The 18,971-nt window shown below is 39.8% G+C and overlaps 1 protein-coding gene across 4 annotated transcripts in view; it reads left to right on the top strand.

Moving 5' to 3' along the window:
* Positions 1-18,971, top strand: part of CDH7 (cadherin 7) — a 139,156-nt gene that overhangs the window by 9,937 nt on the left and 110,248 nt on the right. For 2 of the 4 annotated variants that reach the window (XM_070452928.1, XM_020913137.2), the window contains exon 2: positions 4,825-5,230. The exons of 1 other annotated variant lie outside the window; for it this stretch is intronic. In XM_070452928.1, the coding sequence (XP_070309029.1) occupies positions 5,021-5,230 (210 nt within the window). In that variant the 5' untranslated portion in view covers positions 4,825-5,020. The remainder of the gene's footprint in view (positions 1-4,824; positions 5,231-18,971) is intronic. One more of the 4 variants, XM_070452927.1, reaches the window with a different exon arrangement.

An 18,971-nucleotide genomic window follows, 5' to 3' on the forward strand; every position in this document is an offset into this window, starting at 1 on the left:
TGATGCAGCCTGGATGGGAGGGGGGCTTAGGGAAGAAGAGATACCTGCATATGTGTGGCTGAGTACCTTCACTGTTCACTTGAAATATCACAACATTTTTAATTGACTATACCCCAATACAAAATCAAAAGTTAAAAAATGCTTTCACTAAATGTTAAGAGTTTCCTGAAACATTTTATTATAGATAACATGAAAATGAAAACATCACAGACTAATTTGAACATAAGTAGTATTAAACTTAAAATGTATATATGTATATAATTTTTAAGTTTGATACTACTTATGTTACATATATGTGTGTGTATATATACATATATATATTTAGTGCTTTTAGTTTTTGCCAGGGACTATCCTTAGCTTTTTATGATTTGCTTATTTAATCCTATGAATTAGATGAAATTATTAACATTTTTATTTTATAAGTGGGAGGCTTGAAGATTCATCTCTGGAACTCTGGAACTTATTTTCTTAGAATTTAAGCATCTTTTCCAAAATTGCATAGCTGAGACATGACAGACTCAGATTTGAATTTATATCTGAGGCAGATGCCCACAGACTTTACCAGTATTTAATTATAAATGTATATCATAGTTGCTCAGTTGTGTCCCACTCTCTGCAACCCCATGGACTGTAGCCCTCCAGACTCCTCTGTCCATGGGATTCTCTAGGCAATAATACTGGAATGGGTTGCCATTTCCTTCTCCAGGGGATCTAACTGACCCAGGGATTGAACCTAGGTCTCCTGCATTGCAGGCAGATTCTTTACCATCTGGGTCACCAAGTAATTCCAATTTAATTATAAGAACTCCCCAAATCTAGAATTCTGAAAAAATTCATTTGCTGTCTAATTTTTTGGAGGTTGGGTATAATTTCACATAGAAACAATGTTATCAAGTTCCCTTAATTGATAGAGTAGCCTAAATTGACACAGAATTGAAACAGAAGAACTATACAGAAAAGATCTTCACACCCAGATAATCACAATGGTGTGATCACTCACATAGAGCCAGACATCCTGGAATGCCAAGTCAAATGGGCCTTAGGAAGAAGCATCACTACAAACAAAGCTAGTGGAGGTGATGGAATTCCAGTTGAGCTATTTCAAATCCTAAATGATGCTGCTGTGAAAGTGATTTACTCAATATGCCAGCAAATTTGGAAAACTCAGCAGTGGCCAGTTTTCATTCAAATCCCAAAGAAAGGTCAGTTTTCATTCCAGTCCCCAAGAAAGGCAACGCCAAAGAATGCTCAAACTACCACATAGTTGCACTCATCTCACAGGCTAGTAATGCTCAAAATTCTTCAAGCCAGGCTTCAATAATATGTGAACCATGAACACTCAGATGTTCAAGCTGGATTTTGAAAAGGGAGAGGAACCAGAGATCAAATTGCCAATATCCGCTGGATCATCGAAAAAGCAAGAGAGTTCCAGAAAAACATCTACTTCTGCTTTATTGACTATGTCAAATTCTTTGACTGTGTGGATCACAACAAACTGTGGAAAATTCCTTGAGAGATGGAAATGCCAGACTAGCTGACCTGCCTCTTGAGAAATCTGTATGTAGGTCAGGAAGCAACAATTAGAACTGGACATGGAACAACAGACTGTTTCCAAATGGGGAAAGGAGTGCATCAAGGCTGTATATTGTCACCCTGCTTGTTTAACTTATATGCAGAGGACATCATGAGAAATGCTGGGCTAGATGAAGCACAAGCTGGACTCAAGATTGCTGGGAGACATATCAATAACCTCAGATATGCAGATGACACCACTCTTATGGCAGAATGTGAAGAACTAAAGAGCCTCTTGATGAAAGTGAAAGAGGACAGTGAAAAAGTTGGCTTTAAGCTCACCATTTAGAAAACTAAGATCATGGCATCCGGTCCCATCAATTCATGGGAAATAGATGGGGAAACAGTGGAAACAATGACAGGCTTTATTTTTTTGGGCTCCAAAATCACTGCAGATGGTGACTGTAGCCATGAAATTAAAAGATGCTTGCTCCTTGGAAGGAAAGTTATGACCAACCTAGACAGCATATTAAAAAGCAGAGACATTACTTTGCCAACAATGGTCCATCTAGTCAAAGCTATGGTTTTTCCAGTAGTCATGTCTGGATGTGAGAGTTGGACTATAAAGAAAGCTGAGCACTGAAGAATTGATGCTTTTGAACTGTGGTGTTGGTGAAGACTCTTGAGAGTCCCTTGGACTCCAGAAAGAGCCAGCCAGTCCATCCTAAATGAAATCAGTCCTGAATATTCATTGGCAGGACTGATGCTGAAGCTGAAACTCCAATACTTTGGCCATCTGATGTGAAGAACTAACTTATTTGAGAAGACCTGGATGCTGGGAAAGATTGAAGGTGGGAGGAGGAGTGGCTGACAGATCAGATGGTTGGACAGCATCACCAACTCACTGGACATGAGCTTGAGTAAGCTCTGAGAGTTGGTGATGGACAGGGAGGCCTGGCATACTGCAGTCCATGGGGTGGCAAAGAGTCGGACAGGACTGAGCGACTGAACTGAACTGAAATTGACATCATTTGGTGATACTGCATTTTAAAATATTTGGTCTTAGGGACCGAAGTATTTCTGCTGTAGTTTTTACGAGGAGAGGAGTGTCCTTCTTTCTTGAGGAAAGAGAGCCATGAATCTAGAAATGTTCTTTGGCCAAAGGGTTCCCATGCTGGACTCAGTCTGGTCACCACAACCCTAGGTTACCCCTCCCCCATCCCCAGGAACCTGGTTTGTGAAGGCGGTCCCGTTGCTTCTTACTAAAGGCCACTCACCAGGAGTGCCTGGCCCCAATTCCCAATCGGCATATATAAATCTCTACACCAGCACACCATTTCCTTGTTTAAGTGTTTACCTGTCTTCTTTTAACTGCAGGTAACTTGTCTCTCAGGTGGGTTAGCTCAGACCAGGGTACAGAGAACTTCCACCCTAGCTGAGGGTCATTCATCCAATAGAATATCAGTAAATCGCCCCAAGTTCCTTCTTGCTTGTAATTCTAAGTGTAGAACAACTCGCCTTTCTAGAGTGATTTTCAAATGAACCAAATTCACTTTTGATCATCAGATGGGAAATCTGGATTCTGGGAGATGGTATTCGTGCACAGACTGCAGTGAATATGCTCCAGTAATAGTTTATCATTCATGGGGGTTCTCAGAACATAGCAGTTAGCTGTATGTGGAGCTATTCTGGAATGTCCTAAATTTCAAAACTTTATCGCAGTACCTTTAATAGGAATATGTTCATTTGAATAGAGCTTAAGTCTATGCAACCTGTTTCTTCCAGTTGTGTGGACCATTTTAACATGTTTAATACAGTTCACCTTCCTTCTATATATGGCATGTTCTGTAAGCAGTTTGACTGTCAGAAATCATCTGATGATTAGCAGACATTTCTGTTACAGGAGAGAAGGGAGAAAGATGGAAAAGTTGGCACAGAGAGTATTTTTTGCTTTGATAATGAGATATCTTGTGGCTTTATGTTGTTAAGGCTATTTTTCTCCTCTCAAAAATTGAAAGCAAATCTTATTTGCCTTAATTATCCTATTGTTGATTTATTTATAGGTAACCAAATGAATTCATAACCCAAAGTACAGCAGTGATTTAAGTGAGCACTTGGTCATAAATTCTCATTCCTCTGTGTTTTGGGGTGTGTTGGCAAGTTGGCATTGTAAGCTGATTATCTCTTGCATAATCAGAATTTAGTAGCTGAAATAACTAGACTTTAGGATACAAGATTTTCGCTGCTGCTAAGACACACCTCTTAGGTGTGTGGAACCGAGAATCAGGCTCACATATAGTCGAATTTCCTCACCCCTCTGATGATCAGTATAATTCAATCCTGTCATTGTTGACAGAGAAAGCCCCTACTATGCACAAGCCATGCTGCAAGGGGTTCAGTAAATATTTATAAAGCGACGAATAACTTTAGTGCAGTAGAATAACCAAACACGCTCCACAGCAGACATGACAATAAGTTTGAAGGGTAGAAATTGGAAACCACTGAGCTTTTCAGCTGATCACAATCAAATCAGAACACATCAAAACAGCTGGTGTTCGGTGGCTTAGAATCAATCAACCGGTTTTGAAGCATCTCATACTTCTTTCTCTTTACAGTTTCACAGGAGAGGTTTAAACTAGCATATGTCCTTTCCATTTGGTTAAATCCCTGCTTTGAGCTGCTTGGCTTTCATATTCTAATACCAACAAATGAAACTGTGATAGAAAAGGACAAAAAAAAATGCCTAGCATTAAAAAGATTTTTTTTTTTAACCGATGGGTTTCTCCATTTGTATTAAATAAACCATATGCTCCCAATGAGAATGCCCTAGAAGAACCAGGAAAATTTTAAGGTTGCATTAGGGAACCTTATGCATTAGGGAATCAGGATATTTCTGCATCAGCAGTATCTATGTCCTTTGTGAACATGGCCACAGCTTTTGCAGTTTTCTATTTTAAGTTTATCATTATATTTTAATGATAATGCAAATAATGATACCTTGGACGATCAAGAGTGAGTGAGTTCCAACAAAGACCTGCTATAGAGTACAAGGTTCTCTGCTCAGTGTTACGTGACCTGCCTGGGTGGGAGAGGAGTTTGGGGGAGAATGGATACGTGTATGTGTCTGGCTGAGTCCCTTCACTGATCCTCTGAAACTACCACAACCCTGTTAAGTGGCCGTACTCCGATGCAAAATGTTTTTGGTGTTAAAAACAAAGTAAAAAAAAAAAAAAGAATGAGTTAGTAAGTGCAAGTTAAAAGTTATTTCTGTGTTTCGGTTTCTGACACCAGCTCTTCTCTTTGTTCTGGTAGGTACCTATTACACCATTCTTGGGCGAAGGTTATTCAGCACTTGTGACCTCTCCCCTTCGAACTCTCTACAAATTATTGTCTCTGCACTCCCAGCTGACACCCTGCCGGAGGCAAGAGCTACTAAGCCAGCTGGAACTGTGCCTTCTCTCTTGTCAAGGTTTTTTTCTTACACAGGAAAAAGAAAGAAAAAAAAAAGATGAAGTTGGGCAAAGTGGAGTTCTGCCATTTCCTGCAGCTGATCGCGCTTTTCCTGTGTTTTTCGGGGATGAGTCAAGCGGAGTTCTCAAGGTCCGGATCAAAGCCCTATTTCCAATCAGGGAGGTCACGCACGAAGCGCAGCTGGGTGTGGAATCAGTTCTTCGTGCTGGAGGAGTACATGGGTTCAGACCCCCTCTATGTAGGAAAGGTAGGGTATTTGGCTTTTCCAAGTCACAAACAATTCTTGTGAATGTCTGTGGTTGAATGGAGAGCGGCTCATTTCTCTTTGGAGATGAGAAATGCAGAGCTGTCATGAGGTTTCTGGCGTTGGTTAGCCAGGCTGGCACAGTCATCCAGGTGTTACTCATCCTGTGAAGCCACAGTTTAGGGAGTGATGCTTTATTCCAAGGTCCAGGCGAGACTCGTACTCACGTCTCATTTACCACGATGGTGGCATGGTAGTAAAGCTGTTTCCAAAATTAGAGCAGGAATGCTCACTCAACAGCAGTCCCCAATGTTTTTGGTGCTTGGAACTGGTTTCGTGAAAGACAGTTTTTCCTTCCGACAAGGATGGGGGACATGGTTTGGGGATGATTCAAGGGCATAACACTTATTGTCTGCTCAATTTCTCATCTAATGCTTCCACTGATGGACAGGATGTGTTGGTCCATGGTCCAGAGGCTGGGGACCCCTGCACTAATAAATGAAGACTAGTGGGTTCTATGAGCCAATAGATTTTTGAGATTCTTTCTGGGAGTTAACGAGGCTAATAATGCTCATACTAACTTGAGGCTTACTATCCTGTTCGGATACTTACAGTTGAAAATGGCAAAAGTGTAATTATGAAGACGGCTGTTTTTAAATCATGAGCGGTTCAAATCTACATTTCTAAGTGGTGGTCTTGTTTTAATGGACTATTAAAATTTCCTTTTTAAAATTAACATTTTGGTTAAAAATGAACATGAACAGAGGTCCACGAGAAGTGATGTTAGACGAATGGTGGGCAGTTTGGGATGTATTTATTTGGCGGCCAAGTGGTGCCCAAGTGGAGATTCTTTACCATTGCTGCTTTCTGTCTGCATGTTTGCGCAGTGGTTTCCATTCGAGCACTTTCTGAATTGAAGGGTGCCACTTCAGGGCCTGTGGCCTTTCCCCAACCATCCTGGTACTGTGTTCCCAGTTCCTAGTTTGATGCAGGTTTGACTATGATCGTCTCTGTGAAGATGTCCTGAGATTTTCAACTTGGTGCTGAGCCCTGGTAAAGGGTTTCTATAAGTACAATGTGTTTGTAAGACATCTATACATCTGCATGTCTGCTTTTTTGTCAGTTTTATGCATCTATTCCTGGTAAAGTGAAGCCCAGCAAACTGATGAATTTATCCCTGAGTAGATTTTCAACTGTGAATGATTGAAGGAGAATCTTTGGTATTTGTTTCACGGTTCATTGTTTCATTTAAATAGACCTTGAGTAAGAGTGAAAAATCTGTTTTTTTGTTGGGAGGTGTCTACATAAGTCAAGGTGATCTTTATTATATATATCTTCTTATTTTTCTTTAAATGCCTCTGTATTGTACAAATACTGATACTGTGTTGTAACAAAGGACTTCAGATACGTTAAAGATTTCTAGGTACGTGGATTAGGAAATTTTCTAGCCTATCATAGCATGTTTGTGTCCTGATGAAGGATGTGCATGCATGTGTGCTAAGTTGCTTCAGTCGTGTCTGACTCTTTGCGACCCCATGGACTGTAGCCCGCCAGGCTCCTCTGTCCATGGGATTCTTTAGGTAAGAATCCTGGAGCAGGTTGCTGTGGCTTCCTCCAGGGGATCATCCCAACCCAGAGATCAAACGCTTGTTTCTTATGTCTCCTGCATTGGTAGGTGGGTTCCTTATCACTAGCGCCACCTGGGAAGCCCAAGAAAGGATGTACACAAGTTATTGTGTGTGTGTGTGCATATGTGTATTTTCAGAGCCAGTCTGCTTTTATCAATAGCACCATCCTTTATACTTACTATGTACTAGATCTTTCCATCGCTCTTATTTTCTTGTAAATCAAGTGAAAGCATTAGCCATATGCAATGTTAGTGACCTAGAATTTAGCTCATAATTTCATTCATTTTTAATGATGAGGAATTCATCCAATTTGGTTGAATGGATAGGTCTATAATAATTCATCTATTTCATAAAGGACCAGTGAAAAGTGAAAGTGTTAGTAGCTCAGTCATGTCCGACTGTTGGTGACCCCATGGACTATAGCTTGCGTGGCTCCTCTGTCCATGGAATTCTCCAGGCAAGAATACTGGGGTGGGTAGCCATGCCCTTCTCCAGGTGATTTTCCCAACCCAGGGATCAAACCAGGTCTCCTGCATTGCAGGCAGATTGTTTACTGTCTGAGCTACCAGGGAAGCCCAAAGGATCAGTAGTTATTAGTTATTATCATTAGAGTAATTATTACTACTATCAGTAGTTATCAGTAATGAAAGTGAAAGTCACTCAGTCGTGTCCGACTCTTTGCGACCCCATGGACTCTATAGTCCATGGACTTCTCCAGGCCAGAATACTGGAGTGGGGAGCCTTTCCCTTCTCCAGGGGATCTTCCCAACCCAGGGATCGAAGCCAGGTCTCTAGCATGGCAGGTGGATTCTTTACCAGCTGAGCCACAAGGGAGACACAGTAGAAATCACACTTTTGCACAAATGTAAAATTTTCTAAACATAACTAAAATATGCCACTAATTTGGTTTTAAATGGAGTTGCTTGAGTGAGATTGACATTTGGAAATCAAGAAAATTTAAAATTTTAAAAGACCTCATGTTTTAATTTTTAGCCTTCACCATAACAATTCAGACTGCTTCTATCAAGATAATCTGCATTAAGTCAATTTCAAGTTATGAATGCATGTCTCTAGGTTACTTAAGTTCCAAATACATGCAAAAGTCCTGGGCAGTGCCATTGCTGTTTTTCTATTAATAAGAGAAATTGTGTGGTTCCTTGATTAGGTAGGAAATATTCTGTGTTTTCCTTTCAGTTAATTAGAGACAATCATCTAGCAGACTTGATATGGCAGGAAACAAGTTGGTTCTTGTCTCTTGAAGGCTGTGGATTGGGAGTTCAGCAGTGCTCTTCACAGTAAGATGTTCAGGATGGAAACAGATTTTAAAAAACACTTAACTGATTAAAATACAGAAAAAGGGCAATAAAGTAATTTGAGATGGAGAGAGAATTTATAGAGAGGAGAGACGAATGAATGTGAATACTCAGTAGACTTTCTGTATGAGATGATAAAATGAGTTTTTTTAGGTTAGTATCCTGAATGGGCAGAGTTAAAGGGAAATTTTGACTTCAGGACAATTTTTATCACTTGGATGTGTACAGTATATATATATATATATATATATATATATATATATTCTTTTTATTTCTTTTTTTTCTACCTTGAGGGAGGCTATGACCAGTTTTCAAAGACAGTATAGAAAGTTCTAGATTAATATGCAGAAAAATAGATAGGCAGATAATGGAGTTCACAAATGCATATTTAACATATGCTGGTTAGATGGCTACACTCTCAGTCTTCCTGAGAAAATTGAGCTGTTTAGGTAATTTGGAAAATGTAAATGTTGACCTTGATAAACTTAATAGTTTAACTTTATCACAAAATGAATATGTATTGTATGCATCAAATTGACTTTGGTCTGATTGCTGACTCGGGCATTTCCTATTAGTTCTATTACTTAGGTAAAGTTGCCTTAATATTACTAAATTATAGTTTCCTCATCTTTAAAGGAGGAATAATGATATCTGTAAATCAAGGTTTTTTTTGGTTTGTTTTTACTGAGAAATAATGAGATAAAATATTTGGAATATAAATTAGACATCATATTTATCTATTTCACTACATACTAATTATAAATTAACCAGGTTGTGGATAATCTATTGTGTTATGTGTCCAGTGTTATAGCTGTGATCCTTCAGATAAAAGTTAGACATTATTTTATGTCTTAAATAGTATTTAAACTTATTGCAGTTAATTATAAGATTGGTTCATATTGGATGTGCTTGGCGATACATGTCTTGTATAGGATAAGACTATGACATACACATATGGGTAAATGATTCAGTCCTTAAACACATGGACTTCAAATGTCAGATCATGTCTAACATTTTTTTACCTTCCAAGTTGAAGACGATGTTAATGGCTGATGGCCAACAAGATCAGCTAAATTAGTCTACAGTTAAATAAAATTTGATCTTTAAGGTAGGATAGTGAAGTCACGTGATGGCCATCATGTTTTATTTTAGCCAATTTCCTGATTTTGATAACTCAAGATGAAAATAGAACGGTCTGTTGAAAGGGACCAGGAGTTCTTCCAGAATCCTCTGTAAGAGGCCTCCAGGACACACTTTTGGGCTGGGTTAGAATCTGACCTTTATCATGAGCATCTCATTGTTTTCTTGTGATTCAAATTGACAAGCCGCTGAGTCTTAGGTAAGCAGTCATTACTCTGATGGAGCTTTTTTGTAAGTTAAAGTATAATTGATGTATTTGTGCTCTGTTGTGTCTGACTCTCTGCCATCCCCATGGAATGTAGCCTGCCAGGCTCCTTTGTCCATGGAATTTTCCAGGCTAGGATACTGAAGTGGGTTGCCATTTCCTTCTCCAGGGAAATCTTCCTGACTCAGGGATTGTCACCTTGTCTCCTGCATTGGGAGATGGGTTCTTTACCACTGGCATCACCTTGGAAGCCCCATAGTTGACATACTACATTGTATTATTTTCAGGTATACTGTATAATGATTCCCTCTTTGTATAAATTGAGAAATGATGACCACAGTATGCCTAGTTGACATCCATTGCTCTACATAGTTAGAAATTCTTTTTGTGTGTGTTGAGAACTTTTAAGATCCACTCTCTTCACAACTTTCAAATGTGCAGTACAGTATTATTAACCAGTCACTGTGCTGTATGGAGCTCCGTTTTAAAGCATAGTAAGTAGAGCACCTTTCCTTCCGAGGAGTATTTTCTAAGGCACATGGGATCTTAGTTCCCCTACTGGGGATGGAACCTGCGCCCTCTTTACTGGAAGTGCAGAGTCTTAACCACTAGATCTCCAGGGAGGTCCCCAAGAGTACTTCTTAATTACAACTGTGTCTGTTTTCTTGTCCTTTCATGGGAAGGATGAAGGTAGAGATGCCTTTCTTTTCTCTTCTTCCTGTGAATTTAACATCACCCTGCTCTGGCTCTTTGAAGTGCATGGGAAGTAGCTGTGTCCAGCCATCTGATCGCATCACACTGCAGTTTTCTAGCCTCATCTTTTCCTCACCTCGGCATTTCTCACTTACCATCCCCTAACCATCTGACAAAAAAAATTTGTCTACAAAACCACTGGGCCTGAGTCTGGTATTAAGTGTCTTCCGTCTCCACTCAGGGTAATGGGCTGCCAGGCCTTCGCTCTGCTCCGGGCCATCACTTTCGCTGAAATGTGTGTTTCGTGCTTCTTCCACAGTCTGCTTCTCGAGCTGTTAACATCACTCTTACTTTTTCTGCTACTCCCCTTTCGTCCCCCCCCCATTCAGGGAGAATTTATGCCTCTTACCCTAGTCAGAGTCAAAGACATAGGAATGCAGCCTGGGATTCACTCTGCTCTCAATTTCACCTGGCTTGAAAGTGTTGCTGAGCATCTTTGATGCATTTAATTATACCTCACAGCCATATCTCTCACTGAGAGATTTCTCTGTCTCCTGAGCCCGGAAGCTCTGCTCCCTGTTCCAGAAAAGAAACTTTCCTCTTGAAGAGAGATTGTGTTAAGAGAATTGGGTTACAAATCAGATTCCTTCATGGGGGTATATACTAGATACACAAAAAGAAAATAATCCCAAATATTAAGAACTTAGGGAAGAACATATATGTTCACTTGGGTGTTTCCATAACACCTTACTGAAAAACCCAAATGAACTTTTTGGCTAGCCCAGGGTATCATGGTAAAAATTACATTTTGTGGATGTCAGAGGGAAAACAGCAAAGCATCCTCTAAATATGTAGATTACCTGAAATTGGCTCCCATCTTAAAAGAAAACAAATAGTTTGTGCTGTGTATGCGTAGGAAACCCATTTTCATGACAGTTTTATAACCAGGGTGAATTGTGAAGACCCTGGCTTTTATCTTCTTGTTACTTCACTGGTAGAAATGTGGAGCTCCTGGTGGCCTCAAAAGAAATTTGGACATGGATAAGCTCTGTGGGATGCAAATAAGTTCAGACTCTTAGAAATATTTTTTGGCAGTTATTTTTAGCTCTTATAAAATTCTGGAATGACTATAAAGTAGTAAATGTGTTTTCTCCACATAAAATCAACAACCCGAAATCTTTGTGTGTTCTTTCAAAACCATAATGAAAATAATATATATCAGATTTTGCTACTAAAATGCAGAAACATACCATTAATGCAGTTTAATATGGCCTATTTTCTCTTCAAAGTTATCTTAGGTTAGAAATGAAGGTTGTAATTAGCTACCAAATACTTTACAGGTGAGACTACACAGCCAGACGTTGGAGGATGGGGAGTTGCAGTTATTAACCTAATTATAGTCAAACTTGGGCTTCCCAGATGGTTCAGTAGTAAGGAATCCACCTGCTGATGCAGGCAGTGCAGGAGGCACAGGTTCAATCCTTGCATCGAGAATATCCTCTGGAGGACGAAATGGCAACCCACTCCAGTATTCTTGCCTGGAGAATTCCATGGACAGAGGAGCCTGGTGGAGTATAGTTCATGGGGTCACAAAGAGTTGGACACAACTGAGTGACTGAAAACACACAGACACTCAAGCTAGAGATAGTCTAGATTGGCTCTAAAGTTTCTGATTGTTTGTGTTGATCAAATCATTTAAAATGCCGTCTTCTCTAATGTGTGTCTTTGCACACACTTGTCACCCATTTGGTGAGAGTAGGAGCAAAAGTTATGAAAAACTAAATTCAGTCTATAATTGTTGGGTTTTAATATTTATGTTGAATTTCTAAATGCAAAGACCAGATTCTAGCTAAAAGGATGACACTGGGCTTTTCTATAGAAAAGTGTAATTGACCAACTGTATATGCCCTGCTCACTGATACACAGCCAGTGTCTGTGACTCACCAAGATAAATGATAGAATTAGGTAAGCACAGGGCAGGCACTGCGGCTTTGCTGGTTTAAGCATATATGGATGAGTGCTAGCGTGGCAGGAATTTCATCCTAATCGTTTCATCTGATTTATATTGATTATCTGTCATAGTGATCGTGATCACTGGAGAGAAACAATAGTTTGTAGAACTATGGTTAACATCTTTGGCATGCTGGGCAGCCTCGCATGTGTTTTCCTTCTTCTGCTTCCTTCTCTTCTTCAAATACATATTAAGTACCTGCTCTATGTTAGGTACTGTGTTAGATAAAAGAGATAAAATAAAGCCTCTCCATCCTAGCATTGTTTGGTTGATAAACCAAGCAGGTAACAGGTGGAGATGGAAAGGAGTCAGTTCCACAGCTGATCTGTAGCTGCGGAGGTGGATAACCAGAGGCACAAATTCATGGATCTGTGAACAAAGGCTTGCACGAGGATACCTGGAAACACTCTATGATTTCACGATTCAGTCTCCAAATCAGAGGCGAGAAAAAAGGAATTATCTCCTTAGAGAGTAGGACAGAATCTTCTAAAACTATATTGGGGGAAGCTTTATATAGTGAAAAGATAAGTAAGCAGAAACCCTGGGTTCTACTGTCAAGTTCCTCATTATTGTGGGCTCTAAAATGCATATATTTCAATCTTCGCATCTGTAAAATAGAGATCAAGTAGGTAAAAATTTGAAACCATCTTGAAGTCATTTCAGACTTACACATAGGTTGCAAAGTATCATTTCAGGACCCAGCTTCTCCGAATGGTAGTATCATACATGACTAATGGCTGCACCTATTGGGCTTCCTTGAAGAATCTGCCAGTATTGCAGGAGACACAGGAAATGTGGTTTGATTCCTGGGTTGGGAAGGTCCCCTGGAGAGGGGCATGGCTACCCACTCCAGTATTCTTGCCTGGATAATTCCATGGACAGAGGAGCTTGGCAAGCTACAGTTCATGGGGTCGTAAAGAGTTAGACACAACTGGGTCCCTGAGCTTGTACATATGCAGTGACTATACCTATTATTTAAACTATGAAGTTAACACGGGTGTAGTACTCTTTACTTATCAACAGGTCACATTCAGAATTTTCCAGTTGTTACAGTCAAGTGACTTTTCTGGTAGAAACCAATCCTGGATTGTATCTTGCATTTGTTTTGTCTCTTTAGTCTGCTGTCCTTGACTAGTGATTTGGTAGAGTCTCTCACAGTCGGGGTTAGTTTCATGTTTCTTCCTAATGTAGACATGTCAGGAGATGTAGTTTGGGCTGGAATGCCACAGAAATAGTACGGTGCCCTGCTCACTGCTGCTTCTCAGGAGACACGGGCTTCTAATAGGGCTCATTGTTACAGATGTTGACTTTGATCACTTCGTCAAGGTGGTGCCTGCCATGTTCTTCTACTGAAAAAAATCTGAATGTTTTGAAATCCTGAAGAAGGTATAGAATTATCTAAGTTGCCATTATGGATTAGGATAAATATTACTGGTGATTTGAGGGATATGCATTGAATGGCTCATTAAGGTCCATTGTCCATTTTTAGGATGGGGTTGTGGGTTTATCTGAAACGTGGATGAAATTTAAATCTAAAATGCTGTCAGGTAATAGCCATACTTTTATGTAGTAATTGATCTTGTTTCTCAAAAGCACATCAATTTAGGGTGTCTCAGAGAAATTGATTTTGGTTTTTTTTTCTTACGAAGCACGTGAGACTACTCTCTGTTGTCTAGGCTTCCAAGAAGATGTCTACTAATCTATATTTAAATAAGAACTTTCTTCCTCATTGCTTACAAAATATAAAGAACTGTTTTATACGGTAGAGTGTGCCATAAAGTATTTAACCCTCATCATTATAAATAAAACATTGCTTTGGAAAATAATAGGTATAGTTGGCTAAGGTAAAAGAGACTGCAATTGAATGTTTTACATTTTAATATATTCATAAGAGAGCTGAAGTCTAAACAATGAATTGTATTCTGTTTAATGTTGGAAAAGATTTAGTAATGATTTCTGCTAATAATTCTTCATAGAGTCAATAACATTTCTGATTCATAGTCAGTACTGATTAAATCTTCAGAAAGGCCTTGAACTCACAAGGAGTTCAAGGAAGGAGGGGTTCTTATATTGGAGATGAGGTAATAGATGCATTTGAAAGTGCAATAAGTAGAGTAAGCGAGCAATCATTAGAGATAAAATTCAGTAGTGTTAGAGGGCCAGTCTGAAAGTAAATTTCTGGAAATACATTGTTTTACTTCTATGAAAATAATTTTGTTTTCTTTCAAAGTATCAGATTTAGTTGCAGTACTATCAAGGTCTTCTGACATGTTTTGCAAACTTTTTCCTTTAAAAATGCATATATTCAACAGAAAATAGATATATTTATGTGGACTCTCAAGTTATTAAATGCTATTTCCTAAATTTTACTAAATCTTGATATTGAACATTGAATAACATGGTGTGATAATTAACAGAGGCATTAAAATGGTATTTTGCTGGGACACAGAAATATTAGAAATGAACCCTGGAACAGAAATTTCCAGAATAGAGTATGGAAAAATAATGAACTGTTGAGAGTCTAGAAAGAAAAAATTTTGGACTTTTATTTAATTAAAAATAAGCTCATCTGTAAAAAATGCTAGTTTTTGGTATATGAAGTACACAATATACTCAAGGAGTTTTAACTGATAAAAGTGCAGCTTCAAACAAGTGGGGGGACCATTAGCTCATCCCTGAAGGGGTTATAAAGACATTAGGAATGTTTATAGCTGGTTGGCCATACCCTGCTGTCCTCCATTGAGCTGGTGGGAAAAGATGGAGCAAGTAGGGTCAAGCATCAGCTTAGCCTACTCTTGTACATCATGACTTCTTGTTGTTCAGCCTCTCAGTCATGTCCAACTCTTTCTGAACCCATGAACTGCAGCACGTCTGTCTTCCCTGCCCTTCACTATCTCCCAGAGTTTGCTCACATTCATGTGCCTGGAGTTGATGATGTCATCCAACCATCTCACTATTCTGCTGCCCCCTTCTCCTCCTGCCCTCGAGTTTTACCAGCATTAGGTTTTTCCCCGGTGAATCAACTCTTTGCCTGAGGTGTCTAAAATATTGGAACTTCAGCTTCAGCATCAGTCCTTCCATGGCTTAACATTCAACATAAGAGAAGGTCTGAACTCATTCCCACAAATAACAGTTAGGGAAAAGGAACTGGCCAGAAAAATATTTGTGTTGGCCTCAACCAGTCTTAATTCTTCTCAGACCAAAAGTCTGAGGATTTTCATCTCTCCTGTCACCACACAAATAACATAGTGACCAGGAGATGTGGACTCTTATACAAAACTGGGGAAACAGACTCTTGGAGGGCACAAACAAAACCTTGTGAGCACCAGGACCCAGGAGAAAGGAGCAGTGACCCTACAACAGACTGACCCAGGCTTGTGAGTGTCCAGGAGTCTACGGAGGAGGTATGGTTTGGAGGTGGCCTGCTGCTGGATCGGGGCACTGAGTGCGGCATTGCGTGCATGGGCACTTTTGAAGGAGGTGGCCATTATCTTCATTACCTCCACCATTGTTTAGTCTCAGGTCAAACAACAGGGAGGGAATATAGCCCCACCCATCAACAGAAATTTGGATTAAAGATTTACTGAGCCCCGCCCATCAGAACAGGACCCTTTTTCCCCCAACAGTCTCTCCCATCAGTAAGCTTCCATAAGCTTCTTATCCTTATCCCTCAAAGGGCAGACAGAATGGAAACCACAATCACAGAAAACTAATCAAGCTGATCACATGGACCACAGCCTTGTCTAACTCAGTGAAACTTTGAGCCATGCAGTGTAGGGCCACCCAACATGGACGGATGGGTCATGGTGGAGAGTTCTGACAAAACGAGGTCCACTGGAGAAGGGAATGGCAAACCATGGCAAACCGCTTCAGTATTCTTGCCTTGAGAGCCCCATGAACAGTATGAAAAGGCCAAAAAAGATAGGACACTGAAAGATGAACTCCCCAGGTTGGTAGGTGCATGAAATGCTACTGGAGGAGAGTGAAGAAACACCTCCAGAAAAGAATGAAGAGGCAGAGTCAAAGCAAAAACAACGCCCAGTTGTGGATGTGACTGGTGATGGAAGTAAATCCGATGCTGTAAAGAGCAATATTACATAGGAACCTGGAATGTTAGGTCTATGAATGAAGGTTAATGAGAAGTGGTCAAACAGGAATGGCAAGAGTGAACATTGACATTTTAGAAATCAGTGCACTAAAATAGACTGGAATGGGCAAATTTAATTCAGATGACCATTGTGTCTACTACTGTGGCAAGAATCCCTTAGAAGAAATGGAGTAGCCATCATAGTCAACCAAAGAGTCTGAAATGCAGTACTTGGATGCAATCTCAAAAATGACAAAATGATCTCTGTTTGTTTCCAAGGCAAACCATTCAATATCATGGTAATCCAATGGGTAATCTATGCCCAACCAGTAATGCTGGAGAAGCTGAAATCAAACAGTTCTATGAAGACCTATGAGACCTTCTAGAAATAACATCCAAAAAAGATATCATTTTCATCATAGGGGACTGGACTGCAAAAGTAGGAAGTCAAGAAATACCTGGGGTAACAGGCAAATTTGGCCTTGGAGTACAAAATGAAGCAAGGCAAAGGCTAGCAGAGATTTGCCAAGAGAACACACCGGTCATAGCAAACACCCTCTTCCAACAACACAAGAGAAGACTCTACATATGGACATCACAAGCTGGTCAATATAAAAATCAGATTGATTATATTCTTTGCAGCCAAAGATGGAGAAGCTCTATTACAGTCAGCAAAAACAAGACTGGGAGCTGACTGTGGCTCAAATCATGAACTCCTTATTGCCAAATTCAGACTTAAATTGAAGAAAGTAGGGAAAACCACTAGACTATTCAGGTATGACCTAAATCAAATCCCTTATGATTTTATAGTGGAAATGAGAAATAGATTCAAGGGATTAGATCTGATAGACAGAGTGCCTGATGAACTATGGACGGAGGTTCGTGACATTGTACAGAAGGCAGTGATCAAGATCATCCCTAAGAAAAACAAATGCAAAAGGCAAAATGGTTTTCTGAGGAGGCCTTACAAATAGCCATGAAAAGAAGAGAAGCAAAAAGCGAAGGAGAAAAGGAAAGACATTCCCATTTGAATGCGGAGTTCCAAAGAATAGCAAGGAGAGATAAGAAAGCCTTCCTCAGTGACCATTGCAAAGAAATAGAGGAAAACAATAGAATGGGAAAGACTAGAGATCTCTTCAAGAAAATTAGAGATACCAAGGGAACATTTCATGCAAAGATGGGCACAATAAAGGACAGAAATGGTATGGACCTAACAGAAGCAGAGATATTAAGAAGAGAAGGGAAGAATACACAGGAGAACTATACAAAAAAGATCTTTATGACACAGATTACCATGATGGTGTGATCACCAACCTAGAGCCAGACATCCTGGAATGTGAAGTCAAGTGGGCCTTCGGAAGCATCACTATGAACAAAGCTAATGGAAGTGATGGAATTCCAGTTGAGCTATTTCAAATCCTGAAAGATGATGCTGTGAAAGTGCTGCACTCAATATGCCAGCAAATATGGCAAAGTCAGCAGTGGCCACAGAACTGGAAAAGTTAAGTTTTCATTCTAATCCCAAAAATGGTCAATGCCAAAGAATGTTCAAACTACCTCACAATTGCACTTATCTCTCATGCCAGCAAAGTAATGCTCAAAATTCTTCTAGCTAGGCTTCAATAGTATGTGAACTGTGAACTTCCATATGTTCAAGTTGGATTTAGAAAAGGCAGTGGAACCAGAGATCAAATTGCCAACATGCATTGGATCATTGAAAAAGCAAGAGAGTTTCAGAAAAACATCTAATCCTGCTTTATTGATTACACCAAAGTCTTTGCATGGATCACAACAAACTGTGGCAAATTCTGAAAGAGATGGGAATGCCAGACCACCTGACCTGCCTTCTGAGAAGTCTGTATGCAGATGAAGAAGCAACAGTTAGAACCCAACATAGAACAAAAGACTGGTTCAAATTGGGAAAAGAGTACATCAAGGCTGTATATTGTCTCCCTGCTTCTTTAACTTTTATGTGGAGTACATCATGAGAAATGCCGGGATGGATGAAGCACAAGCTGGAATCAAGATTGCTGGGAGAAATATCAGTAACTTCAGCTATGCAGATGACACTGTTCTTGTGGCAGAAATCGAAGAACTAAAGAGCCTCTTGATGAAAGTGAAAGAGGAGAGTGAAAAAGCTGGCTTAAAACTCAACATTCAGAAAAGTAAGATCATGGTACGTGGTCTCATCCCTCCATGGCAAATAGATGGAGAAACAATGGAAACAGTGACAGACTTTATTTGGGGGCTCCAAAATCACTGCAGATGGTGACTGCAGCCATGAAATGAATATACTGCTTGCTCCTTGGAAGAAAAGCTATGACCAACCTAGACAGCATATTGAAAAGCAGAGAAATTACTTTGCTGACAAAGGCCCATCTAGTCAAAGCTGTGGTTTTTTCAGTAGTCATGTTTGAATGTGAGATTTGGACTATAAAGAAAGCTGAGCACCAAAGAGTTTATGCTTTTGAACTGTGTTGTTGGAGAAGATTCTTGAGAGTCCCTTGGACTGCAAGGAGATCAAATCAGTCAATCCTGAAGGAAATCAGTCGTGAATATTCATTGGAAGGACTGATGCTGAAGCTGAAGCTCCAAATTTTGGTCACCTGATACGAAGAACTGACTCATTTGAAAAGACCCTGAAGCTGGGAAAGATTGAAGGCAGAA

This window comes from Odocoileus virginianus, chromosome 22 (genome assembly GCF_023699985.2).
Source record: "Odocoileus virginianus isolate 20LAN1187 ecotype Illinois chromosome 22, Ovbor_1.2, whole genome shotgun sequence".
Taxonomy (NCBI): Eukaryota; Metazoa; Chordata; class Mammalia; order Artiodactyla; family Cervidae; genus Odocoileus; species Odocoileus virginianus.